The sequence below is a fragment of the Leishmania braziliensis genome (assembly GCF_000002845.2).
Source record: "Leishmania braziliensis MHOM/BR/75/M2904 contig, possible fusion of chromosomes 20 and 34".
Classification (NCBI taxonomy): Eukaryota; Euglenozoa; class Kinetoplastea; order Trypanosomatida; family Trypanosomatidae; genus Leishmania; species Leishmania braziliensis.
In genome coordinates, this window is record NC_017947.1 from 573,611 (window position 1) to 598,765 (window position 25,155).

The following is a 25,155-nucleotide window of genomic DNA, read 5'->3' on the forward strand; positions in this document are numbered from 1 at the left end:
ACTCGCTTTGTGACAGCTGTACGCCATACACGTAAGGGTAAGCGCCACTACCAGCGCGAAGTCCACCTTGTTTATCTCTGTCACCTTCAGCCCTCAGTCAACAATGTGCAGTGAGGCCATGCATGCTCGTATGCATTGGTTGGTTTCGGCGAGGGAGGCTTGCAGGCGACGGAGTGCCCGCGTCGACGGAGCACACATCTTTGTCGGCAAGGTGCAGAACATCTCGTGTGCCTCCGTGATATCCACATCAGACTGCAGTAGAGTACAGAGGCTTTGCACCGTTGCCACCAGCCTTGTTGTCAAATCTCGAATTAATGCCGCTGCAGCGCGCGCGCGATCCGCTCCGCTGCCGTCCGTGTACGCCCCCGTCGCCGTCGTCGTCACCGTGGGGACGCCTTCGCTGCGATCCATAGTGCCTTTGTCAATCTTCGGGTGAGTGAAGAGCACCTCGAGTGACGCGACGGTTGGAGAGTTCCACTGGAAGAAGGTGTCATCCGGCTGTAGATCTGGGGATAGGCTGGAGATAAGACTGAGGTGCGTCTGATTCATGTGGTTGCACACGCCACTCGCAGTCGTGGTCCTGCAGAGTGTCCACAGTTGAGACTGGGATGACGGTTGTGCGGCAGTAGCCGTACCGAGGAAGTGTGACACAAACGTGTGGATGTGCTTGACGTGGGTCGTGCACTCCGTGTGATGCGCGCTTAGCTGCGCTTCCACATCCACCAGCGGTTTTCGTTGCAGTTGCACATAGGTGGCCAGCTGCGACCCTAATACAGGGGTATCTTTGCCAAGCGTCCGCTGCACCGACGAAACCAAGGCAAACACAAAGATGCGGCGCAGAATGCACTGAAGAATAGTGACGCGCTGCGCCTTGCCGCTTTCCTCCATGGTGGAGAGCTCCAACTCCACCTTCTCCAGTTCCTCTTCCACCTCCTCCACCGTCACCTCTTGCCTTGCCAAAACATTCCGCATCGCCACGGCTGAAGCCGCCGATGAGTCTAGAAGCTGCTTCTCGACGTAACTGAAAATGCGCTTGTTTTCGCGCACGTGAAAGTTGCACAACATGGCGTGGCTCAGCAGGCTGTACCACCAGCGCCACCCCTCGCCGTCGCGGTAGACGCTGAGGACCTCTGCGACGCGCTCGAAGGACGGGAGCGCTCCGCACAGACCCTCACGCACAGCCACCCTGTCCGCATCGTCGAACGTGGGGTTGGCGGACGTCGCGTGACAGTACTTTGGGGTAATAGTGGGTTGCTGTGCGGTCCACAAAAGCACCTGCTCTTCCACCCACGCCGACACCACCGTCTCCAGAGTAGTGGAAGCAGTGGCAGGTGCGTCCGCGTCTATGGTGGTGCGGCAGCCCTGCTGCTCTGTAGCAAGTTCACCGGCACTGTTATCGTCCCGGTTCAGGGCGACGTAGAGCGCACGCAGACAGAGGTAGCGCAACACTTGGCGGTTGTATGTCGACGTGAACTGCGGCCACTTGCAGTTCAGCTCCTCCTGCAGGGTTTTATTGTCCATGAGCTCCTCAATGCGCTCTGGCGTGAGTGGCGTCACGGCCAGGTCCGTGGAGGCATAGGCACTACTGTTGCAGCCCCCGTGTTGCTTTGACGGCGCGCAAACCTCATTCAACGTCGGTATGGTGGTGGTGCCGCTCGGTGTCTTCGCAGCGACGTAGGGCTTTTCCAGAAACTGCAGAAGCGACGCAATAGCACCTCGTGCGAGCATAGTCGTGAAAAGTAGCGGCTCAAGGTTCTCTTGCTCTCGTTTGACTGCATCAATGGCTGCGCGAAGGGGCTTATCACAAGACGCGGCAGCTGCCGAAAGATCTACTTGCAGTTGCACATACGTCGCCGCTTGTTCTGCCGAGGCAGTCGACTCCTTCATGCCGTCCGATGCCTCCGTTGCTGCAAGGGCGACGCTGTGCGCCAGCTCAGTGATGAGCTGTAGCAGCATACTCAGTGTACTTCTGATCCCGCGACGCACTAGCTGCTCGGTGAGAGAGACTTCATTATACACGTTATCGATATCGCTCTGTAGCAGACGAAGCATCTCTAGCAGGTCTTGCAGGCTGTGCGCTGTGCGAAACTCCGCAGTGGGCACGAGATCCAAGGAGTGCCACGCCGAGAAGATCGTTGGCGATGCCTGCCACATCCCAACAGCGGGGACAAGGCTCAAGGTGGAGGTACTCGGCTCTGAAGGGCTGTTGCGAGTCACGCTGTCGCGCACGCCACCGAACACAGGCGCACCTTGGTCAATGGGCGACGGCATAAAGAGGTGAAAGTCGTGAATGCCACGGCCAGCCAGCGCAATAGCTGGCGCGCCTGCAGGAGTGGTCGGTCGACCGTTGGGGCGGAGGGGAAGATTCACGAGTGGCGTGGCAATCTCGACAGCTCTGCCGTGGGACGGTGCCGTGACCGCGGTTGTTGCATCCATCATGGTGGCGTCATCACTGTAAGCGAGTATAGACACAGGCAGTGAGAGGGTAGCTGTCTTGCCGTCCGTTCTGTCAGGTCGTGCAGTGTGGTCTAGTGGCGCGGGCAGGCTCGCCCCGTCGAAGATCTCCGACGTCGGTCCCTCTATGTCTGCTGCAGTGATAACGACGGCCGAGGTTTGCGTGTCCCGACCCGTGGAGGCCAGTGCTCTGGGTGTTCGGTTGAAGCTCTGCCGAGCCCTTTCCATCTCATCCTCTTCCTCCTCACTGAAACGGATATCCTCGTTCTCATTATCGAGAACGTTCATGTGAATGCCAAGCGACCCCGTTCGCCGGTCGCCTGGCCGTCCAGTCAGCTGATCCACCAAGGACAAATTCGCTGACGAAGGCCTCTCGAGACGCCACCAGTCCATGGACCCCATGCTGACCAGGATCTCTGCTTTGCCGACAAACCCATCCTCCATCAACGCCGACACGGTGGAGTTGCACAAGTGCCCATTGAATGAGCTGCCAGTGGCGGCCGCATTCCCAAATGAGGAGGTGATATCACTGCCTCTGACTGGGTTCGTGTCATGACTGTTCGCAGCGCCGCCGGCCACAGCGGGACGTGCGCCATCGAAAAGCACCGCGGCGAGCGGGTTGTCCACCTTGTCCTTGTGGTACGCTAGGTCGATCATCGCATCATGGTAGATAGACTGAGTGCGCGAAGACGACGTCGGCAGCGTGCGGGTGAAGGGGGCCGACTGCACAATGGAGTTGCTGAAGCTAAAGAGTGGCCGGTCATCGTGATACGGCGGCGGCATGAGAGAAACCTGCAGCGGTGCGTCAAGGATGGCAGAGTGCACGACATCGATGTTTCCTGGGGAGACGCAGGACGAGGCTGCTGTGGGAAAGCTGTTCTCATGACCCAAATTTGAACAGCTCAGCTGCACCGGCGAGGCACCGTTGTGGCTGTGCTTCTGGGGTAGTGGCAGTAGTCGAAGCGACTGCATGGAGGGCGAACTTAAGCGGCAACCGCTGTGGTAGGGTGTCAGAGATCCCGATGGGTAGTGGATCGGGCTCGAGGTGGCGTGCCAATATGGGGCTAGTGACAGGGGGGCTGAAGTCCCTCCTGCACGCGTGGGTGACGGCGCCTGTCCCGCTGCCCACCCATACCCGGGCCACGGGGACGCTAGGAGCTGCGAGTCGAGGCGAGGCGGGGTGTAGATGCAGTTGACTGTCTTCACCCTAGACGCTGAGGAGAGTGGAGTCAGCGGCGTGACATTGTGCAGGCCCTGCTGCGGCGTACAGGGGTTAGCGTAGTTGCCGCTGCCCTTCAGGCTGTGCTCGGCGCGTCCCTGTTGCTGCTGATGCGCCGTTATCTGTCCTTTCAAGACACCCAAGTCGACTTGCCCAGGTCCATACGCCGAGGCTGATGCGCTGGCGGATGAGGGCCACGAGTGCAACATGCTGTGATTCAGCTCTTCTGTGCGTGGACTACGATGGTGTGAGTAGCTGTTGTACGGTGGGCTCGACAGCTCCTGCTGAGGGTCAATGGGATCGTGGATGGTTTGCTCCTGCGGTGGAGTCGCTGACCCAGCTGCCGCAGGTGGGGTGTGCTCGCTTATTTCTGGCTCCATCGAAGACGGAAGCAGAGGGGACAGGGCAAAGGACTTCGTCCACGGCTGTGCTGCGCAGTGCCGCCAAGCAAGGATGAGTAGGAGGAGCGCGTCTGCGGTGGAACGAATAGAAAAAAAAAGACCTGAAAATGAAAACAAGACGAACGCTCTTGGGAGGACACCCGCTTGATCGTGCAAAGGCAACAGAGACCGCACGGCAGCGAGAGTGTAACGTCACGTCCGAGTCAAAAGAACACGCACGAGAGAGAGAAGCGCAAACGAGAGTTAAAGACGAACACCGCAAGGGGACAAGGTAAGGTCTCAAGTTTCTCCCCCTGTTCTCTTAACTTCGTATCTTTGGAGAGACGCACACACACACACACACACACACACACACACACACACATGTGATGGGGAAAAAAACAAGAATATAAAATCAGCGCACTTTGTTATTGACCAGCGCGCATCATCGACAACGCTGTGAACAGAAGAAACGACCCAACCAACCAAAGCGCCACTCAACTCGCGAAAAAAAAAATAAAAAGAGGAGACGAGAGAAGTAGAGAGGGGGGAGGCGAAAGAGCGTAATAAAGCGGCTCTGCACACGTAAGCTAAGGGGGATAAAGAGAGAGAACCGGTGAAATTAATAGAGAGTCGATCGACAACGAATAAGCGAAGCAACAAGAACAAACACGTAGACGGCCAGAGGGGCACACACACACACGAGAAGAGAGCGGCAGATAGAAGGAGCAGGAGGAGAAGTAAAAAGAAAAGGAGGTGGGGAACATAAAGGCGAGTGTGACTTAAAATTTCGAATACAAATCAAATCCACGGGTGTAGCACAGAGGAAAGTAAGTAATGGACCGCAAAAAGGAATGGAGGAGATAGAAAGGTACGCGCGAGTACGCACAGGGTCCGACACAGACACAAACAAACACAATGCAAAGCAAGCACGCACAAAGGGAGAAGGATAACTAAAAGGCCGGAGGGAAGAGGGAAATAATCACAAGAGAATGAGAGAGCGCTCACGAGCTGGTGTTCAGACTATGGATGCAACGAATACACTCATACACACACACACGAGAGAGAGGGGGGGAGGGGAGAGGGGTAGTCATCTACTCGCGTATGATTTCTGAGGTACAAGTACGAAAGGTCCCATCAACACGCACAGTGATCGATACGAACGAAAGAGCAGAAATCCAGATGGATCCGTTCACGACGGAGCAGGTTGTTATCCTGAATATTACTGCGGTAGAACGAGCAAAAAGAAACACGAGAAGGCAGAGTCTGAGGGGGGGGGGAGAGCGACTAAGTTGCACGGACAACAAAGTCAGTGATGGCTACAGAAACCCTGATACGCAACGACGAGCGGGGGGAGGCTGAAGAGAAATGTAAAAACTGACAGTACGTATACACTGCAGCGAACGTACGCAAACCACCCGAGTCAGAAAAGCTCCCCGTCAAAGAAAAATTCAAGAGCAACTGCGAGATAAAGACTAGACTCGACCAAAATGACTCTTGACCGAGAAAAGGCACAACGATGAGCGCAAAGAGAGAGAGACAAATGAACAGAGAAAACACAGAAGAGGCAATTCCCTCACGCCAGAAAAACGTAAGAGGGAGTGTGTGTACGACCGACAAAGAGAGGGATTAAGGATGTGGAGGAGGAGCCAGCAAAGAAGCAGAGATAAGATGAAGAGGGAAAAGGAATAATAAGCACTTTTGCGCCGCCGGGATGACGCGTCCAGCCCACCGTCCAGCGAGACGAGAGCAGTGACGGAACCAACGACCCCCCCCAAAAAAAAGAGGTAAAAACAAAGGATGAGGGTTGCACACAAACCACAGAAGGGGGGAGGGCGCACACAAATACGAAGCTCTACTATATATATATATATATATATATGCGACACGGCGTTATCTACTCTTGTTGGCCTTTTGTTTTCTTTTCTGTACTTCGCGATCGACTTCACTCCATGTCAGAGTATTCACACTTCCACTGGACAAATGCCTGTGTGTGTCTGAACGCCTGTGTGTGTGTGTGTACCTGGTCCCGAGAGAGAGTCCACCACTTGTTGTGATGCTTCCTCGCCTCTTTTCTTTTCCCTTTTACGTCCCCCTCCTTGTCGTGCGCGTGCACTGGAGAGAGCAAGGGAGATGCACAGGAGCGGGAGAGGGAAGGAAGGGAGTAGGATTGGGGGAAAAAAACAACAACAACAAGCCAGCCAGCCAGCAGACAAGGGTGCACACGGTGTGAATTAAGAAGGCGGTGATCGACTAGGCCTACTTTCTGAAAAAAAAAAGAGAGAACCAACAAGACGAGAATATGGTGTCCACCCGCACACACACCTTACACACAGACACACTCGCGCCCTGCAAAAGAAGGCGCTCCCTAACGAATCAGCAACCGCTTGCGTCAGTTGCGCAAGAAAGCGCGCGCGCTATGGAAGGGAGTGGTGAGAGGAGGCTGAAGGCGTGGACAATTACAAAGGAATGAACAAAAAACCACCCTGAAAACAAACGAAAAAAAAAACAGCAGCAGCAGCAACGTGTGAAATTGCAGTCGATAACAAGTTCTGTTCGTCGGTACTGCGCTTTTCTGTTTGTCGTCGCCTGCACGGAGACAGAAAATAGAGAGGAAGAATAAGACAGAGAGCAATGCGATCGTTTCACCAGTTGTGCGCGCATGTAGAGAGAGAGCACGTGTGAAGACAAAAAACGCAGCCACTTCAACAGAGATCGACGCGCGTGAGAGGAGCTCAGCTCTGAATATTTCCCTTGACACCCCGTCAGCAAACACGTGGGACTTTCGATGAGTCCGTTGCGACAAAGCTGTTCCTCTTCCAGCCCCGTTTGTGGTTGGGCTGTTATTCGAGCAGAGAGTTTCGAGCGCACCCACACCCCCGGTCGGTACTGCCCCGTTTCTTCGTTTTGCTTCGGCCACTGCTTTGTTGGCGTCAACAGTCAAGTGAGTACGTCACCGCTACTTTTTTCGTGTTCCTTTTCTGGGTGGTGGCAGGTCAGGGCATGGTAGGACGGGAAAAGAGAAAGTAGAGTTGGTCAAGTGGATGTGATACTCGTCGCCCACACGAGAGTGGAGGGAGAGAAGGGGTCCAAAGGCATGAGAGAAAAAAAAGAGGAAAGCAGAAAAGAGTAGAGAGAAGTGAAAGGTGTTGCCAGGGCTCGAGGTGCGCGAGAGAAGAGAGAGAAGGAGGGTCAGCGTGCCACTCACCCGACATCTGTTTGCACTAAAGCGAACTGGGACCGTAGAAAGGGCATTCAGTCATCACAGACGCATTAGTCACGGCGGTCGGCATGGCCACCACGAAACTCTGTATTTCTGCATGTATGGTCCGTGAGATGCGCTGTTTTGTGGTATCGGGGACTTGATCATCGGTTGTTTTGCCTGTGTCGCTTTCTCACTGGAGGTTGTGCAGTACCCCAATAAAACTGCGTGCGGTGCGCTCCAACGAACGCGACATCATTCACGCACGTCAACGGAACTGTGGACTAGGCAAGAGACGAAACTAGAGAAGCCTCCTGACAGCATTAGCCCCACCTCACCCCCGAGAAAACGTGCCGTGTCGAGGAGCAAAAAAGTTGTCCCCTAGCACGTATCTCGTTCACACACATCCCCAAATCAGAAGAGCTGTGGTCCTCCTAGTTGCTACAGGGACCTCTGTAGCGTGGCCCATACACGCAGACCCGAGCTTTCGCTTCCGTTGCCGCCACCCTCTCCATCTTTAGTGACTAGAAAGAAGTCAGAATGCACACGTTGCAGGACGCCTCTGCGGCACCTTGGCGGACTAGTGATGCGTAGAGGCGCACTTCTTCGTCAGTGCACATGTCCACAAACTCGTACCAGTTAATGTGATGGGCAAACTCCTCCCAGGTAAGGAAGCCATCGCGGACAGGGTGCGGCAGCGGCGTCGACTCTCGACTGCGCAACCGCGCGCCCCGAAGCGCCTCGAGCTCAGCGCAGCGACTGCAGTTGATCTGCGGGTGAGGTGCACCTGCCGCGCCACGGCGGCGAGCATCAAGAGTGGTGCGCACAACTTCGGATGCACAGGGTCGCAGGCCCCCTCTCTCCACGCAACGCAGATTGTACCGTGGAGTTGCCTGCATCTCTGCCAGCGCGCGTCCTAGTGCGTAACCGCCAAACGCCCTGATCTCCGGCGTCTGCGCAACAGCCAAGAAGTCCTCCCACAAGTAGATTCGAGCAACCTCAGCCACGGTAGTCGTACGCTGGGCGCTGATCGGCACCTCACGCTCAGGGACGCGCAAGAGCCACGATGTTGCTGTACAGGGCACCTCTTCCGCTTCCCGCCCATATTCTGGAGTGCGGTTCGCAGAAGCCGAGGCTACACCAGACCGCCGCAGGGTTGTGGTTGCAACGCCAGGGGAAGAGCGAGCGCCGCCAGTGCGATGGTCAAAGAGAAAGTTCGCCGCGCGCCGGCACGGCACGCGCTGCTTTTGACGCCGTCCTGCTCCGCGACCACTGTTGCCGCTGCCACGGTGGTCATTCGACGGATCACTGTAGCCGTTGAGCAGATCGGAAACAAAACCGCGCACCTTGTCGATCCCAATAATGTTCACTAGACTTATGTACTGCCTTTTCAGCTGCCTCGCGCAGGACTCCCGGTGGAGAAATAAAAGGTGCCAAATGGTGTCACACACGTCATGGCGCTGAACAGCGTCCCACTGTAGCCGTGCGTCCTGTGTCGAGCCGACGAGCAGGCTGGCTGCGCCTGCCAACTTCCAAAGCGGGTCATCCGCCGCGCCAGGTGAGCGGTAAAGTGAGAGGGAAACCAGTAGCGAATCAACAACAAGTTGTCGAATGGCAATGACCCGACTCCAGAGCGGTACAGTAGACCTTGGCCGCTGCACCAACGTCTGACCACTGCCCTCTTGCGCTTCTGTGAAAAATTGCTTCGCTACCGATAGCTCCTGCTCGAGGTGCACCTGCCACGGAAGGAGCTGCGCTTGACACCCTTGAGCTACGCCGGACAAGCGTATGCGCGCGGACGGCTTCGATGGCCACAGAGTGTCCCAGCTCGACTTCACCTCTTCAACGTAGCGCATCATTGCTGTGAGGAAACCGTCTTCGATGTGTAGTTCCACGGGTGTCAGCCAAAAAGCGACGACGGAGCAGTAGAGAATAGGCGTGATTCGGAGCAGCTTGCGTTCAATCCGAAACCCGCTCTCTTTGTCATCGACGAGCTGCGCAACGACGCGCTGCTTCGCCGACGGACGCTCATCGTCTACCTGGAAGCTGCGAAAGCGCAATTGAATCAGCTGCGTATCGCCCCTGTCAGCGTCCTCAGAGGGCCTTCTCGCCGCCGGTTGACTCGCGTTCGTTGCCAGGCGTGCACCTTGCGCAAAGAAGAAATCGACCGGCTCCATAGCCAAGAGCAACATCTCCTGCAGCTGTCCTTCTCGTTTGTCAGTGGTGCGGCACAAGACGTACATGCTGGCGACGTGCAGCGCGAACGAGAACTGTGGGAAAGGCAACGTGCGGTACGCATCAATGGTTGGCTCCATCGTGATACTCACGGCGTAGCTGATGCCGTGCACGCCGCGTACGCGAACAAAAAGCAGCGACGACGTACCGGTGGCGGCGTCCTTCACCTCGAGCTCGCCCTGGAGTGCGTCGACCTCGCTGGACCAGCGTCCAATCTGCTGCGGATCGAAGTTGAGTACGCACGACGCCGCTGCCGCCGGTGTTGTCTTTTCCGTGCTAGTCGCTGACCCATCAACGCTGTCGAGAAAAGCCCAGAGCTCCACCTCAGCCGGAAGCTGTCTGGCTGCAGGCGGCACGTCCCACGTCCACGACTTGCGGCGACGCGGGAACACTGTCGAGACACGACGCATCCCGCGCTGCCGGAAACAGATGGTGAAGGATGTGCGGTTCTCCAGCACCAGCGGCGGTTGCAGGGCTTCCTCAACCTGCACGCACATGATGCATCCCTTGTGCTCGTATGTCGTGACGCTGAATACCTTTGCCTCCTCCCGTCTCACAAACAGTTCCCCACCCACTTCTTGGATGTCCTCGGGGCGCAGTGGCGGCAAATGATCAACAACGCCCTGCACAGTCCACTGCCCCGCCCTGGTAGAGGTTTGCGGCCAGTGCTCTGCCAGAGGGATGGTGCTCTGATAGACCAGGTTCAAGTGCCACTCCTCCACTGTGTGAATCGAAAATGGCGGAGACCAGCGGCACTGGTCTACGTTGTGTGTCTTATCGTCGCACATGGCGATGGAGAAAAGCGGTTCCAGCCTGCCGCCTACCATGGCTGGTGTCACGAGGGTGCTGACCGCCGTCTCAGTGAAGGGTGCGGTTTGCGCCGTCAACACTGCCGGGCGATTCCCAACGCCGCTGCTGAGCTGGGCAAACCGAAGCGCGTACGGAGACTTGTTCACCAGCACCCAGCGCGGGCGAATGGACACCACTCGGGTGTCGCTATAGGCACGTGCAGAGGCCTGGTGACCCATCTCGACGCGGCACGCAAGGACCCACACGGCCCCGCGCTTATGGCGGCTTGTACAAACAACTACCTGCAGCTCCGCTGCCTCGTCCACCAGCAGCGGCTGCGACGACCAATCAGACCACCCCGCCTGCGCACCACCACCGCTGGTCCCAGCCTCGGCGGGCTCCCAGAGGCGCAAGAAAAGACCACTGCTTCCCGCGTAGTTTTCCTTGCGGTTGCACGACGCGGCTCGTAGGCTGTGGTAAAGGAGCGGCTGTGCATGCCCGGCAACATGGTGGTCGCCAGGGTCGCTCCCCTTGACTTCGCACGGTGCGACTGTCGCTGTGAGCACCGTTTGCCCTGACAGCCCCGCAATTGGGACGACACACCGCTCCGTGTTGCCGTGGTGCGGCCGTGTCGTATCGGCTAGTTGTAGCGGCACATCAGTCTCATTGAAGATCCAGCAGGGGCAGTACAGGGTAGCTTCGCGTTGTGCGTACCTGATGGCAAGTACGAGGGTTGCGTTGGTGATCGGGTCCACGAGAACGAGTTGTGTGTCACGCCGCGTCTCGTCAAGCGGTGTGTAGATGCACGCTGGTGGGTGGTGTGCTGTCGGTGTGCTGCCTGTTGGCGCGGTAGACCACTGCGCAAGCGTGATGCCGTTGGGCTGCTGCAGCGAGACACCAAGACACACGTCCTGTAGTGGGTCCATCTCGGTGGCTCCGTAGCTCCCGCCCACGCCGACAGCGACAGTGCATAGTTGCGTGTAGACGGTCGTATCGGGAGAGGTATCGAGCAGTGAGATTCGCCTTCCTGGATGAATGCGGCGGGTTAGCAGCGTCACCATCAGGGGCACACCAACGGCGTTGTGAATTGTCACCACAGCCTCTGCCGTGACCATGACGGCGCGCAAGGGAGAGAGAAAAGAGTTGCGCAGCACATCCACCGGCTGTCTCGCTGCCTCCTGAATACGCAGCAGGAAGTGCGTCTTGTCCTGCTTTCTGGAGAACACCTCAAAGTTATGGCCGACTGCAATGCGCGCGACGCCGCGTTGCCCACTGCTGCTGCCAGCACTGCTCCTGTTGCCGTGCGCGGAAGTGCACACGCACAGAAACACCGTCCCTGCCAGGCAAGGGAGGCTGTCGTATGACATGCCGAGTGACACAATCGAGTCGGCGCTCAGCTCCATCTGGGTCAGAGAGGGACTTGGCGTTGATGCTTCAGCAGAGTTCCCTAGAGCTAGAGTCACGCGGCGGCGCAACACCTGCACCGGAACGCATTGAGAGGATGCTGGTGGTATGACACCAATTGCGTCGTACGTCCCAGAGGCATTCAGGCCAACTTGCAGCAGCGCTATGCTCAGCCGGTTCGTGAAGGTGACGAGTGTATGTAGAAGCACCTGCTTCTGGCCCTGCCGCCGAAGTGGGACAGAGACCTCGGCGAGGATGTAACGCTGCAGTGGTCCACTATTGCCCATACGTACTCGTTGAACACCAACTGCCGCCAGTGACACCTCAGCTCCGCTTGCTTTGGACGTTGGTGCGCTGGAGGGGTGCTCCTCCTGCGTCTCCTGCACGATGATCGTTTGGTGCTCTCGCGGAACTTCTTTGCCATGACACCGTGGGAAGTTGAACTCCCACACCTGCCCGGAGTGCAACACGCGCCCACGCAAGAAAGCGTCCTCGTCGCCGCCGCCAGCACGTTTCAGCAACCCCTGCGGTTTCTCCATGTACACCTGCAGCCGAACGGCGATGTCAAGCCCGGTTGTCTGCACAAGCCTGAATGTGTGGAAAGTGGATCGCCTTGCGGAGCCACCGTCTGACGTGTCGCACGTCGCCAGCGCGTCGACGACAGCCGAGTCGAACATGTCACGCAACATCAGCAGCTGCCGCACAGTGCGCAGCATTTCTAAGGAAAAGTACAGCTTAACGCTGCTCGTGCGTGCCGAGAGCCGCGCATAACCTTGCCGATCGTATATGTCCGTGACAGAGGTGTTCTTACGCAAAGTGAAGAACACATTCACCTCCACCGGTTCAAGAACCGGCGCCCAGTGTGACAGGGAGAGCTCATAGTACTCTACCTGCAGCACAAAGCGTAGCTCAGTGCTTGTCTGCAGCGACTTGAGTGTGCATTGAGGCGTGTGGATTTCGTTTGCGTAGAGGCAGAAGAGCGGGGTGTCGATATCTTGACTGTCGTTAATCACGACGAAGCTCACGTACGGGATTTGCAAGGAAATAGCGTCGACAGTCGTGTCAGCACTGGTCGAAGTCCCGAAAGCACCCGCCTTCGCACCTCTGTGGGAGTACTGTGTCTGCACAAGTAGCGCCACGCTCACCTCGTTCTCGATCCGAGCCGCGTCCCAGCCGCGTTGTGGCGAGAAGAAACCTGACCACACCTCCTGGCGTACCGCATCCTGCCAACGTGAGGCAGCTGCTTGCGCATGGCACGCTGCTCGTGCCACGAAAACGGCGTCGCTGTAGCGCACCTGCACCTCGACTCCTGTGCCGGCGCTAAGGTGGATGGTGCGAGTGCACGTCAGCGATGCCGTCGAGTCGCCAGCACAACGTCTTCTCTCTTCCGTCATCAGCACCTTCACAGCCCAGTCCGACACGAGGTCCGACGTGTCCACAGCGCTGCCGTCATGATGTGCAACATACTCGCTTCGCACTCCTGCATGCGCCAGGTCAAACGCCGCTGTCATCTCATCTTCACCAGTTTCAGTGGATCGAGCGTTCATTAGGCACAAGTGCATCTGACTGTAAAGGACAAGGGTGCGCTGAGCTGATGTGGTGGCTGCGCAGCCTGCACTGCTATACGACATAGCAGCTGCGCTGGCGACGGAGCGCGGCTCCGGTATACGCAGCACAATTTGCACTTCACCGACGAGGCGGTGCCATTTCGGAGACCCCAGTTCCCGCCCAGCATTGGAGGAGAACTCAGCTGCGGTCCGCTGCACCGCGGATGGTGGCGGCACCACGCTGCAGGTCTCACGATCGATCACAACATACGAGCCGTTGCCGGCTGCGACGTACGCCTCAATCGAGGAGGCGTACATGCACACGGTGGCGTGCATAATGCGCAGTGTTACGCCTTCGTCAAGGAAGATAAGCTGCCCGTGCCGCGTCGCGTTCATGTGAATCGTGTAGCCGTTGCCGTAGAGGTACACGAGGCTGTAAAGCTTGTTTATCACACGCAGCGGCGTCCGCTCCGAGAGAACCAAATCCTCCGTCAGCCACCAGTCCTGCTGCATTAGGTGCTCTTTCGCTGTCTGGTAGTCAGGTACGGTTTCCCGGAGGTACGGCGTGTAGAGGATGTCCATCCACGCCATCATCGGCACGGTTTCCACCGTCAGCGTCACTTGCCCGACCTGCAGTGCACCTCTGTAAGCCTTGGTCGCCTCCTCTTGTGCGACACATAGCGAGCAACGCGTGTGGGCTGATTGGGTGGAAGTACGAGACGAAGCCGCCGTGAGAGCAAGTGTGGGGATGTTGCCCTCAGTGCCGAGATGGCAGCTGGCCAGTGTCACAGTCAGCCGCAGAGACACCCCCCTCTCCTTGAGATCATCCCCGACGTCCTCTACGCAGGGCCAATTGTGCTCGCCGGTGTAGTAGGTTGCATCGAGCTTGCTTAACTCAAAGTACACTGCCGTCGGAGGCCCGCATCCATCAGTTCCGTCGTCGGCTTGCACGCGCAGACGCAATGAAGAGAGATGAAATTGAAAGCTCCTTGCCTTGAATGGTGAGCGCAGTTGGCTGGTGCTATGCCGTTGCAGCCCCTGCGATGCGACCGTCGAAGACAGGTCGGCGGCTGCGGCTGCTATGGACTGCGACGCCGACGAGGAGTGCTTGACAATGGTTGCGAGAAGAGACGTTTGCTGAAGCACCAAACGGAGTAGCACAGTGTAGTGAAGCTGTGTCAGCGTCAGGTGCAGTGGATCCACACCAAGGCGCCACTCCTCGACCGTGCCTATAGTGGCAGCAGCGGAAGGCTCAAAAGGCACTCTGCTCGCCATCACCTGACGCTGCAGACGAATGTCAAACTGCTCCAGGAGCGCCGTGGAACTTCGCATCCCCTGCAGGACACGGATGGACATGTTCTGAAGATGCACCACCGTTTGAGTGCCGTCGACGCCCTCACTAGCCTGGAACTCCGAGTCCCACTCCACCGTCACCGCCTCGGTGACGAGCAAAAGCATCTCCTGTGCGCCTACGGATTCCTGAACAATCGCCTCAAGAGATGCTGAGGGGCAACTTGGCGTGGCTGGCGTGGTGACTTCCCTTTCACCTACAAACACAGCAAGAGATTCACTTCGTAGCTGAAGCGCATAGTGACGGGGTGGTTCGGGTCCCGTTGCCGTGCTGGTAAAATGATGCAAAGCAGGAGTTGCGCGGACGTGAAGCAGCGCCGTTACAGACGATTTTACCTGTGTGCGCACACCATTCAGCATCGATACTATGTGCACCATCGAAGGTGAGAAGATCCACAGTGGCTGTAGCTGAAGAATAATCTTACATTGCATAGGTGCATCGTCCAGCGACATGTAGAGGACGTCACTTGCCGGCGATATCACCCTTCTTTGCAACGTACTCCCTTGTTTCACCTCCGGTAGCTCCGGTGTCGTGTAGTCGGGGGAGGTCACCTCAGGCAGTTCACCGACCAACTCATCGAGCAGTCTAGCGTCTGTCGACCTTGGTGCCCCCGTCGACAAGACCGACGCTACTGGCGTCTGCAGTGACGCATGATGACCGGGGCGAGAGGACGCCGCCACCGCCGGCGCTTGCCACTCAGTCGGCTGTTCTAACACGAGCGGAATGACTGTCGCAACAGAGCCGCCGCTTCCGGTGTCTTCCAGCACGCAGTGAAGAAGGCGGGCAACGCGAACCATTACATATGACGCACTCAGGTTCTTGCGCAATTCAACATGCACCTTTGAAGCGGCGCCGTTCAGCACAAGTAGCGCCGTACTAGGTGTGGTTGTGGAGGTACCGGGGGAGTAGATGGACTCCGCAGAGCATGGGATGCAGCACTGAAGATGCTCCAGACGAATGCGTACCACCTGCATTATGCACCCTTCACTGTCTCTACCATCGCTGGACTTGTGAAAGGGGGTCGGTATACTGGCTGTTGCCCCCGATGACGGTGTCTCTGCCACGTAGCGAAGGAGGCTCTCGCGAAGGTGCGCGTCGTCGACAAAAGTCGCGAGGAGAAGTGCGATTGCCTCGCCATTTACGGTAGTTATTACCCTTCCGAGCGAGTCAACAGAGAGGCAGACAGCTCTCCCTGGAAGGGTCGCAGAGCCAGTTGCACCTCTTAAACCCACGTGAAGATCTGGTGGAGAATGCCAGCCATACTGAAGCGTAAGGGACGCGGTTGGCGCGGTGGCGGCGCTGTTGCTGTGCATTGGTACTATCTGAAGAATACAGCGTCCGCCGCTTTTCGACAAGCCTGATGACAGGTTATTCGGCGTGCCACAGCCGAGCCAGATCTGCTGTGCCGCGAAGGAGTAGCTTCGTTCTCCGCTCGTAGAACGCACCGCAGAGGCGGCAGCGCCGCTCAGCTGCAGCAGGCACTGCATGGACTGGCTGTCACTGTGGCTGGGATCGGACCGCGATGAGCTGATGCAGAACGTCGCCTCGCCCTTCACGTCCAGTGTCCACGTGCTTTCCTCCACGAACGCCTTGAGTAGCGAGGCAGGTGAGGACGTGTTCACAGTGTGTGGTTCCCCTTCCCTGCTGAATGGCGTCGGATATACAAAGTTGGCGTGGAAGGCGTCCATCACGTACGCGAGATCAGCACTCGAGCACTGCAGCACGCAGGACTCCGTCAGTGACGGCAGCACCACCGCAAAGGACTTGTGCCATGGTACACCGGCTTCCCAAAGGCATCTCGCGTCGAACACGGGGTAGGCAATGGTAACGTGCCAACTGGGCAAGCGCCATTGAAACGATGCTCCTGAGCTTGGCTGAGCATGAGAGATAACCATGTCAGAGAAGTGGACGGCGAAGACGATGTCTACCGTGTTTGTCGCCGGCGACAAGTCGGAGGTGGAAGAGAAGGGCGGTGCGTTTATCCGGTCAGTGAAAGAAAGTCGCTTCACCGAGAGGCGGAGGTGCGGCGTCGGCGGCAGTAGCGCAGAACTGGCCGCTTGCGCAATCCAGTCTACTTGCCTTGGCACCTGTAGTTCCACCGATTGCAGGGTTACCGACGTACACACATGCGTCCACGACACAGCCACTGGGGCCTTTTCAGGGATTCGCCATGACAGTGGAGGGCAGAAGAGGGTGCCGGCGCAGAACCAGCACGGCTCCCGTGACACCACGGCCGAGGCGCGTGGCACAAGACCATCCAGAACAGATTGAAGGAGGTGCATAAGTAATGGGTGCCAGTAGACCAGCTGCACACAGCGCAGCTGCATCTTCAGCTCTTGTTGATCGCGGATGCCCGTAGTAGAGACACCCACACCGCCCTCACCGCCGCCGGACCTTGCGCGCAACCAATCGGAGAGGGAGAGCGTTGGCGGCGGTTTGTGCAGCTTCCAGTCGACCGAGAGCTCTGCACTGTCGACGCGTGATTCGCTGGGTGTTACGGCATTGTGCGGTTGCATAAGTGTGATCCAGTTCGCCTTTGCCGGCCCAGTCCCACTAGCTGAGGAGCAGCACCACTGCAGTTGAGGTGTTTGGGCGCTTAGCCACAGGTGACTGCACGCGTCCGTCAGGCACCACTGCAGAACTGCGCCAAGAGCTCTGAACTGCAGCACAGGAATGTCCCTGGACAACTGAGATGTCTCAACAGCATTTTCGAGTTCCACGTCTACCTGAAGTGCAGGCACGGTCACGTCGACATGAATACTCATTCCATTGTTGCCGCACTCGCTACTTCTACGCCATTCCATCTCTACCTCAGTGGGCATTCTCGAGTGCACGTCTGCGTCCTCGCCTATTTGCCCCTCCTGCGCGTCCTCGTCCCTACCACGGGACCGCCACCACGGATAACCTGAAATGATTTCTTCGCTGAACAGCCGGTTCGTGAGCAGTCCCGCCGTGTCCCACCACGCCTCACCCCACTCCAGCAGAGCTGGTCCAGCCCGCAACCACATCTGCGCCGCTGGTGCGACACGCACGGCGCACCGCCGCGCCGATGGCAGCGGTGATGAACGCTTGTAGTCCTCGAAACACATGAACAGCGCGCAGGCGTCGCCTGCGGTGCGGCTGCTAGTGCCAGTCACGGGCGTGCTCGATGGCGCACTCACCTCCAACAGTTTCAGGTCATTGTCGCGTGCCCTACTGCCCCCGAAGTCGGCGTACAGTGCCACCCTGTCTGCAACGCGCAGCTCGTAGCGCTGCTTGTCGCGGTAGCTGTTTTGGCAAAGGAGAAACGGCGTGAAGGACAAGACGGCATCGCGCCGAGAGGATCTAGAGGAATCAGCACAGGCGGTGTTCATCTCCAAGGCATCCGAGCACAAGACGGGCTCGCTCCCTTCACACGTCATGCACAGCAAGGGAAAGGACACTGTCATGCCGTAGAGGGGCTGCTTGAGAAGCTCTGGCGGCGACACGTCGGTGTTGTACCATGCCTGTACGGAGGAGCGAAGTCCCCATGGAGGCGTAGTCCCGGCCACGCAGCAGCGACGCAGCGCCGCCGCGACGGCGCATGCCTCGGCATCGTTGGCGCACTGGAAAGCCACGTAGCGGCAGGGAACCACCTGCGTGCCCGCGAGGACGCGACTCAGCGCCGTTTCAACGTGCTGCTGTGAAGGTGCACCTTTATCACCCTCTTCTGCGTTTATTTTCTCCAGCCACGCATTAACGGCACGCTTCAGCCAAACCGCATTCTCAAGGAGCGCTGGCGGTACCTTGAGTGAATCCAGCAAGAACCGCTTCGCTTCGCTGTACCCGCTTTCCAGCGCCTCCTCGTGATTCATGCCCCCCTGTGAGACGTAAAGATGCACACGCGGGCCTGTGGTGACACTCGCAGCGGCTGTGACTCCAGAATCCTTCGCCCCGCCATCGCAGTGCACGTGCGTGCAGCCGTGCAGCAGTGTGTAACAGTGTGCCGGGAAGGTTGAGCGCTGCGCGTGGTAGACGATGCACACGCCAGGACGTATGTCGACTCTCTGAGGAAGAGCGGCCCCGGTTACCACTGTGGAGTGTCGCCGTGCGGCAGAGAACGGATGCAGCTGCTTGTAGTATGACTCCCGCTCGTCTGCTGTGAGCGGCGGATCGTCCTCGTGCTCGTCGTCTGCATGGACTTGCTGCCCGCGCGCCGCATGCCAGAACCGCTTTCCTGTGGGATGTGGAAGCACGCGCACGCGAAACGTGTAAGCAGCGTCGTCTTCTGGGCTTTGCCCTGCGTCCATTGGAGCGGCTTCCCGCTGCAAAATGTTGGACCAGACCGATGCTGCTAGATCGGCCAGCAGGCTGCAGGCAGTCGTAAGTACCGACAGACTGGTGCGCGACCACGTCAGGCTCACGGCATCACTGGACGAGATGTGAAGGTTCCACTGCGGCAGAGTGGGATGGCATCGCCTCAAAAGACTTCGCTCTACCACCACAGCGATTGTCGTGTCCGAAAGCAGCACGCTTCGCTCAATGGACTCAGTGGCGAGAACAGAAGCGGGGGTTGTTGGGAATAACACAGAGAGACGGACAGCTGCTATTTGGAGGTGCGTGCAGTCGATCCAGTCAGTCTCCAGTGAGCCAAGCGGTGCGGCAGCGGTGGTCATCGTCGCCGGGGAGAAGCTTGCGTTGGGATGATCCTTGCTCACTTCCGCGCGCCAGCGCTCCTGCCGCTGCAGACGGTGCACCACATCATTGCGCAGACACACTTGCGTGAGTGCGAGCTCACAGCCCTGCACCTGAGGCACTTCAAAGAGGGAGACGAGCATGGCGTCCACTGCCACCGACCAATCAATCGAAAGCTGCTGCTCGACAATGCGCCGCAGAAGAATCAATCGCGCGTCCACGCCCGTCGAACAGCATTGCTCAGCGTGCGTCATACATGCCGACACAGGCACTGTTAGCGCCGTGAAATCGTCATCGCTACTGGAAGCGATTGGGGGTGATGAACGCACTTTTACGACGCCAGTACTGGGACCAGGCGAGGGGTACAGCAGCGCTACTTCTGGCCACAGTACCCTAAAGAAAAGGTTGCTCAAACGACTCAGTGGGACAACATTAATGACAAGATGAACGGTCGCTAACCCAACGTGCGCGAAATGCAGCGCCGACATCTCGGACGTCAACTGCTGCGCGGATCGGATTGTCCACTCCACCTGCACGGCGCCGTGGCGGCGGCACTCGTCTGGCAAGATAGACCAGCAGGACTCGAGGGGAGAGAAGGTGCGCGACCGTGATAGGTGCACCGACGCCACTCGCTCAGCTATGTTTGCAGCTGATGTGCGGGGACCCCCAGTGCTGTTAATGCTCTGAGGAGACGACGACAAATTGCTCTGCGAGTCATCTTGTCGTGCGGTGGGACGGCCTATGGAGAGGATCACCTCCTCTGTCAGTGTAGGCGGAAGTTGTGGATCATCTAGTGCCGTGAGAGGGGTGGCTGTGATGGAGAAGTGCTCCATGGTTCCCCAGTAGTACGCGGCCGGCAGGACTGACGGACTGGCAGCGCTGACTCCTCCCCACTCGACACCTGCCTGAAGGGTGTGCAGTGCCACTTGTGCAAGGGTGGCATGTGCTGGGGTGGAAGGTGCGGCTTTACGCATAGGGACAGACGGTGCGTTTAATGCGCTCAACACACTGCACTGTAGCTCCACCTTGAGTGCTGCGGCCTGGAGGAAAAGGACACAATTGGGAACGCTGCGATGAATGATCTGCTTCTTTGGCGAGTTCATGGCTGCTAGATCTGGCGCCGGCGCAGGTAGCGATGCATCGGAGTAGGCAAACGTTTCTGCCTCCTCAGGGGAAATGCCAAACTCCTGCGCAATCAGAGCCCGCTGTGCCTCTGTCCACCGTTTAGCTGACATGAGTTGCACGAGCTCACGCAGCTCGGCGCGCGCCTCGTCGCTCAGGCCATCCGCAGCTTCATAACCGGCGCTATCGCTTGTCACGGTGGTCGGCTGCGACTCCGAGCGCCAGAAGGAGAACCACTTACCTTTCGCAACCGGAGCTACCCGCTGAGCGGATGGCGCGCTGAGGGGTACAGGGCTTGTGGTGAGTCTCTCTCCTGCGCCGCCCGCTGCTCTCTTCTCACTTAGGAGTTTTTCATACTCAACACGCTCGACGCCCACTCGCCATAGGGCGAGCTTCTTCCCGACCTTAAGCACGTCGAGTGAAAGCTCTTCCTCAAGTCCCACCATCTCCACGTGCTCCTCCACTGTCAGGGGCTCCAGCCATCCTGCAGCCCTGAGCGCTGTCCGTTGCTGCCGCAGGTACAGTCGCATGTAGCGGTCACGCTTCTGCTTCATCGAAACGTAAGTACGCCACGAAAAAGGCGTTGGCTTGTGAGTGGACGCCGGTGCGGCTGTCTTGTTCTTTCGAAGTTGCTGTCGTACGGCGTCCAGTGCATACCGCCACCATGCGTGCGGGTTGGCGGTCGGGCGCACTCCGATGGGGCGCAGCCGACGGAGCGCCTGTCGCTGTCGCACGTCCACCAAGCATTGCACGAGGCTCTGGCATGTTGTGCATGTCTCGCTTGTAATGATAAACAAGCACGTGTCCTTCATGCGTGCGGCGGCCATGTACTGCGGTGTCGAGGCGTCGGTGTAGACGGGCTGGTAGGCGAGCTCCAATGTCATATCAAATGGTATCAGAAAGGGGATTTTGCTCTCTCTACTCGAGCTCGTCCGCAGCGAGGCTGTAAGGCCGTGAAAGGAGATGATCTGCCGTACCATACGTTCCCCTGGGGCGACAAATGCTGGCTCAAAGGGCTCATTGCATCCACAGGTCTTGAGTCCTTTGATTTGAAAGGAGAGCGACGCTTGCTGGGAGGACTGCTGCACAGCGGTGTTGACGTGCGCTGTTGGCGGGGGTGAAGAATCCATCGACTGCTGCGGCTGCCTCTGTGATAGCTGCCGTGTGGCCACTTCCTCAACGACACCGCCTGGAAGCACGTTATCGACGGCAGGAGTCACACCAGCGATGGAGGACGTATAGTGCACCCAGAGATCCTCGACTTCAACGCGGATGTTGTTCAGAATGCTGGCCTTCAGGCGAGCGGTAAAGTTGTCGTCGCAGCTGTCCGCCGCGGCTGATGCGGGAGATGGCACCGAGGTTGGCGGTGCTGCAGAGCTGCTCGCGTGTGACAGGCTTTCGCAGAATGCCAGCAAAAGTGCCTCATCAGTCGCGGCCAACTCTCGAAACTTGCGTGCGCGGGCCTCACGAACGTCTTGGTCGACGCTATAGCCGGCAGTCTCCTTGTCCGCGACAACAAGCTGAGCCTTTCGAATCTGCACCACCACCGATTCTGATCGCAGGCGCGTCCATGGTATGATTATTCTCAGCTCTTCGATGGTGCCCATGAGTACACACACAGGTACGTCCAGGAAGCGCAGTGCATCTTGCCGCACCCTCAAGTTCCGCATGTGCACAAGACCATTCCATACCGACACCTTGATTTGTTCGCGATCGATGTTGTCAAAGTAGTCCCCCAGGAAAGAGGTGAGCACGTAGGCGACAAACTTATTAAACATACTGTACAGCCCGTTGTTGTGAAATAGGGTTGTGTGTTTGACGCCTGGGGATAGAGGGCGTGAGCGGGGGCCACAATACCCGTGAGGTGACAAACCTCACAAAGCAACGCGAGGTGTGAATGACTGGAAGGTAGAGGGAAAATCAGAAAAATAGTAAGTAGAGGGTACTAGTCGAAGTCCGATCGTCTCTGCGCACAGCGGTCAGTCCTCGACTCACTCACTGGTCAGCAGGAGAGAGCCACAGGCCAAGAAAAACGCCACTTCAAACGAGAAGTGAAGCACGGCGCGATGAAAGCAAGTAGAGGTGTGACATAAAAGGCCAACAAACGGGTACACAGGCAGTGGGGTTGGGGGTTGGGGGGAGGAGGCGTGCAAACTGTGTGGAGTGACAGCTGCCTGTTTTGAAACTGAGTGTGGGGAGGAAAATAGGGAGGGCAGAGAAAAAGGTAAGCAGTGAGTTGTGCAACCCCCTCGTGTGCACGTGAATTACGCAGCACAAAGGATCGGACCCCAAGGCCTAAATCGAAAAGAGGAAGAGTAAGAGCGAGATGAAAGGCGAAGCAGGCGCCTAAGAAGGGCACCCTCGTTTCTGAAAGGGGAAAAACTGCAAATGCGTTTGCCACGACAGCGAAGAACAACAAAGAAACTAAAAGCATATGAATTGGGGATATAAGAAGAGCGGTGGAAAGGGGGGGGGAAGGGGAGCAGCATCCCCCAGAGTGGGGATCTCAGCGAAATGAGGCGTGCACGATACAGTATAATCAGAGAGGATAGTCACGAGTGCAACTTGGGGGATAGAGTCCACCAATAGACGTCATCAGAGGGGGGGGGCGAGGTACTCGCTGTCGTGGTGGAGAGGAAAGAAAGAGAGAAAGAAGGGCCCCAGCAAGTCTCCGTGGTTCGGTCTTTCGGCTTCGCTGGGCTTGTCCAACATGTGTGTCTCATTTTTGTAGGTTGTTCTTGCAGGCCTTAGCGACGTTGCAGAGCGCGTCGACCGCCGCCCCACGCCTTTCCGTTGCCATCAAACCCTACACAAGAAATGCTGATTTGTTTTTCTCTTTCCTTTTGTGACTTCTTTGGCCGTTTCCTCGTCGACGAGCGCGCAGTGGAGCGGAAGGATTGCGCTACCACAAGCAAGCAAATTTTCCCTTGTACACAGACGCACACAAAATGAACACAGCAGCGGTACGTCCAGTGGTGAGGAGGAAAGAAAGGGAAAGCCACCACACAAAGCTAGATGAAAGAAAAAGAGCCGCGTTGTTCCACATTATCTGTCGAGGCCTTCTGTCACGTCACGAGAATACGCCTGTGAGGTAGTGTGTAGTGAGTTGTCTGCGTCCACGTATGGTTCCTCCGTGGAGAGTCCTCCACCTTCACACACACACACCAACGCGCAAAGAGCCCACCTACAGCTCTACACATCAACAAACGCACGCCGACCTCTCTATTCTCATTCATGTCTGCGTGGAGAGTACTCGCAGGTATGGAATTACTTCGTAGGTAGAAGACGAAGAGAGAGGGCGACCGACGTAGGGCAAGACATCATACGAATATATTTGGCATTGCATAGGTGAGGGGGTGGGACGTTGACGAAAGGCACAGAGCACAGAAGAGACAGAGTATCACTCGTGCAGAGTAATGAAAATTAAGCACGAGAAATCGATATATGCACGGAGCACAGCAAAACAACTGCAAAGCTAAAGAGCACGCCTTTTATCAGCTACTCCGCAGTGCTGATGCGCCGTGTCTTGCGCAGCAGTTATCTTTTCCCTGCTCTTACCTGCCAATTGCTGCTCGGTTCTCTTTCACTTTGCAGTCCATAATGAGCTTCAGCGTCGGTTCTACCTCCAACAACTATGCCCATCACAGAAGAGAAGGTGCCAATGGTTCAACAAACTACAGAAGCGCAAAAAAAAAAAAGAAGGTTGACGTTGAGCAGAGAAGAAGGAAAGTGTTGCGTCCACCAAACGCAGAATACCACGAGAGGGATCAGGTGTACAAGCCAGAGCAAACCATGAGAGAGAGAAGGATAAAACATAACACGCATCCTCTGTCCACCCTCCTCTATCAATTAAGAGCAGTGCGGTGCAGGGAGGAGGGTAAGACTCTCATAACGTCCTTCACTCCTGGCCCCCAGAGATCTAGCTTAAAGGTCTTCACAAAAGATTTAGGTGTAGTGGATAAAAATGCTCTGCGCCGTGCAGCGAAACTTCGCTATCATCCTTTTGCAATTCACTGTCACCAACATCCCGACATTTGGCATAGCCCTCAATCGCCACGACAATGGCAGTGGCTCCACCTCGAACACATCGAGAGCAGCACCGCGGATGATGCCTTTGTTGAGGGCCTCGGCGACGTCGGCTTCGCACTGGGACATGCCTCGGCCGATGTTGATGAAGACGGCGCTCGGCTTCATCTTTGCAAAGAACTCCTTGTTGAAGAAGTGCTTCGTGTCGTGCGTGCCGGGCAGCACACCCACCACAAAGTCAGCCTCGCGGATCGACTCGTCAAGCGCGTCATTGCCGCGCACCATGACGCCAAACCTGTCCGCCTTGTTGTCGCCGCTGCGACGGATGCCGGTCACCTCCATGCCCAGCGCGGTGGCCTTCTCGCCACAGGCTTGACCGATGTCACCGTAGCCGATGATCACCATCTTCTGTCGGCGGAGCTCAATGCAGTTGAAGCGGTTCCACTTCTTCTCATTCTTCGAGGCAACCAGGCGCCATGGGAGCGATGAAGACAGCATGCGAGCAGTCGTCGGGACGGCAGCAGCGCAGGACGGGGGGAGCGTTGGAGCAACCGACCCATGGCGCCGCGCCCCTGACCGTCGTCCGCCCTCCTCCGCAAAGTCTCGGAAGCAACACAGTGGCGCGGCGCACAGGAAGAGCGAGAGGCGAGAGCGTGTGTGCGTGTGGAGGGGCCTCAGTGTGGTGCAGGGGTGCTGCAGCACCGCCACTCCCCAACCACCTCCCATACGCCCGGAGACCAAACAACACGCCGAGGGCGGCACCTCGGTAGGGG

General features: G+C 57.5%; 3 protein-coding genes across 3 annotated transcripts; all 3 read right to left on the reverse strand.

Annotated features, from left to right (window-relative positions):
• Positions 1-93: 93 nt before the first annotated feature.
• On the reverse strand, positions 94-4,053 carry LBRM_20_1410 (hypothetical protein, unknown function; the record flags this gene model as incomplete). Its single annotated transcript, XM_001564374.2, has 1 exon — positions 94-4,053. One exon carries the CDS (start codon positions 4,051-4,053, stop codon positions 94-96), a length of 3,960 nt encoding a protein of 1,319 aa, XP_001564424.2.
• Positions 4,054-7,779: 3,726 nt separating this feature from the next.
• LBRM_20_1420 (conserved hypothetical protein) lies at positions 7,780-22,134 on the reverse strand (the record flags this gene model as incomplete). The annotated part of the gene is made up of 1 exon (XM_001564375.2): positions 7,780-22,134. One exon carries the CDS (start codon positions 22,132-22,134, stop codon positions 7,780-7,782), a length of 14,355 nt encoding a protein of 4,784 aa, XP_001564425.2.
• A 2,167-nt stretch (positions 22,135-24,301) lies between these two features.
• On the reverse strand, positions 24,302-24,880 carry LBRM_20_1430 (d-isomer specific 2-hydroxyacid dehydrogenase-protein; the record flags this gene model as incomplete). Its single annotated transcript, XM_001564376.1, has 1 exon — positions 24,302-24,880. The coding sequence occupies one exon, from the start codon at positions 24,878-24,880 to the stop codon at positions 24,302-24,304; it is 579 nt and encodes a 192-aa protein (XP_001564426.1).
• Between the last annotated feature and the right edge of the window lie 275 nt (positions 24,881-25,155).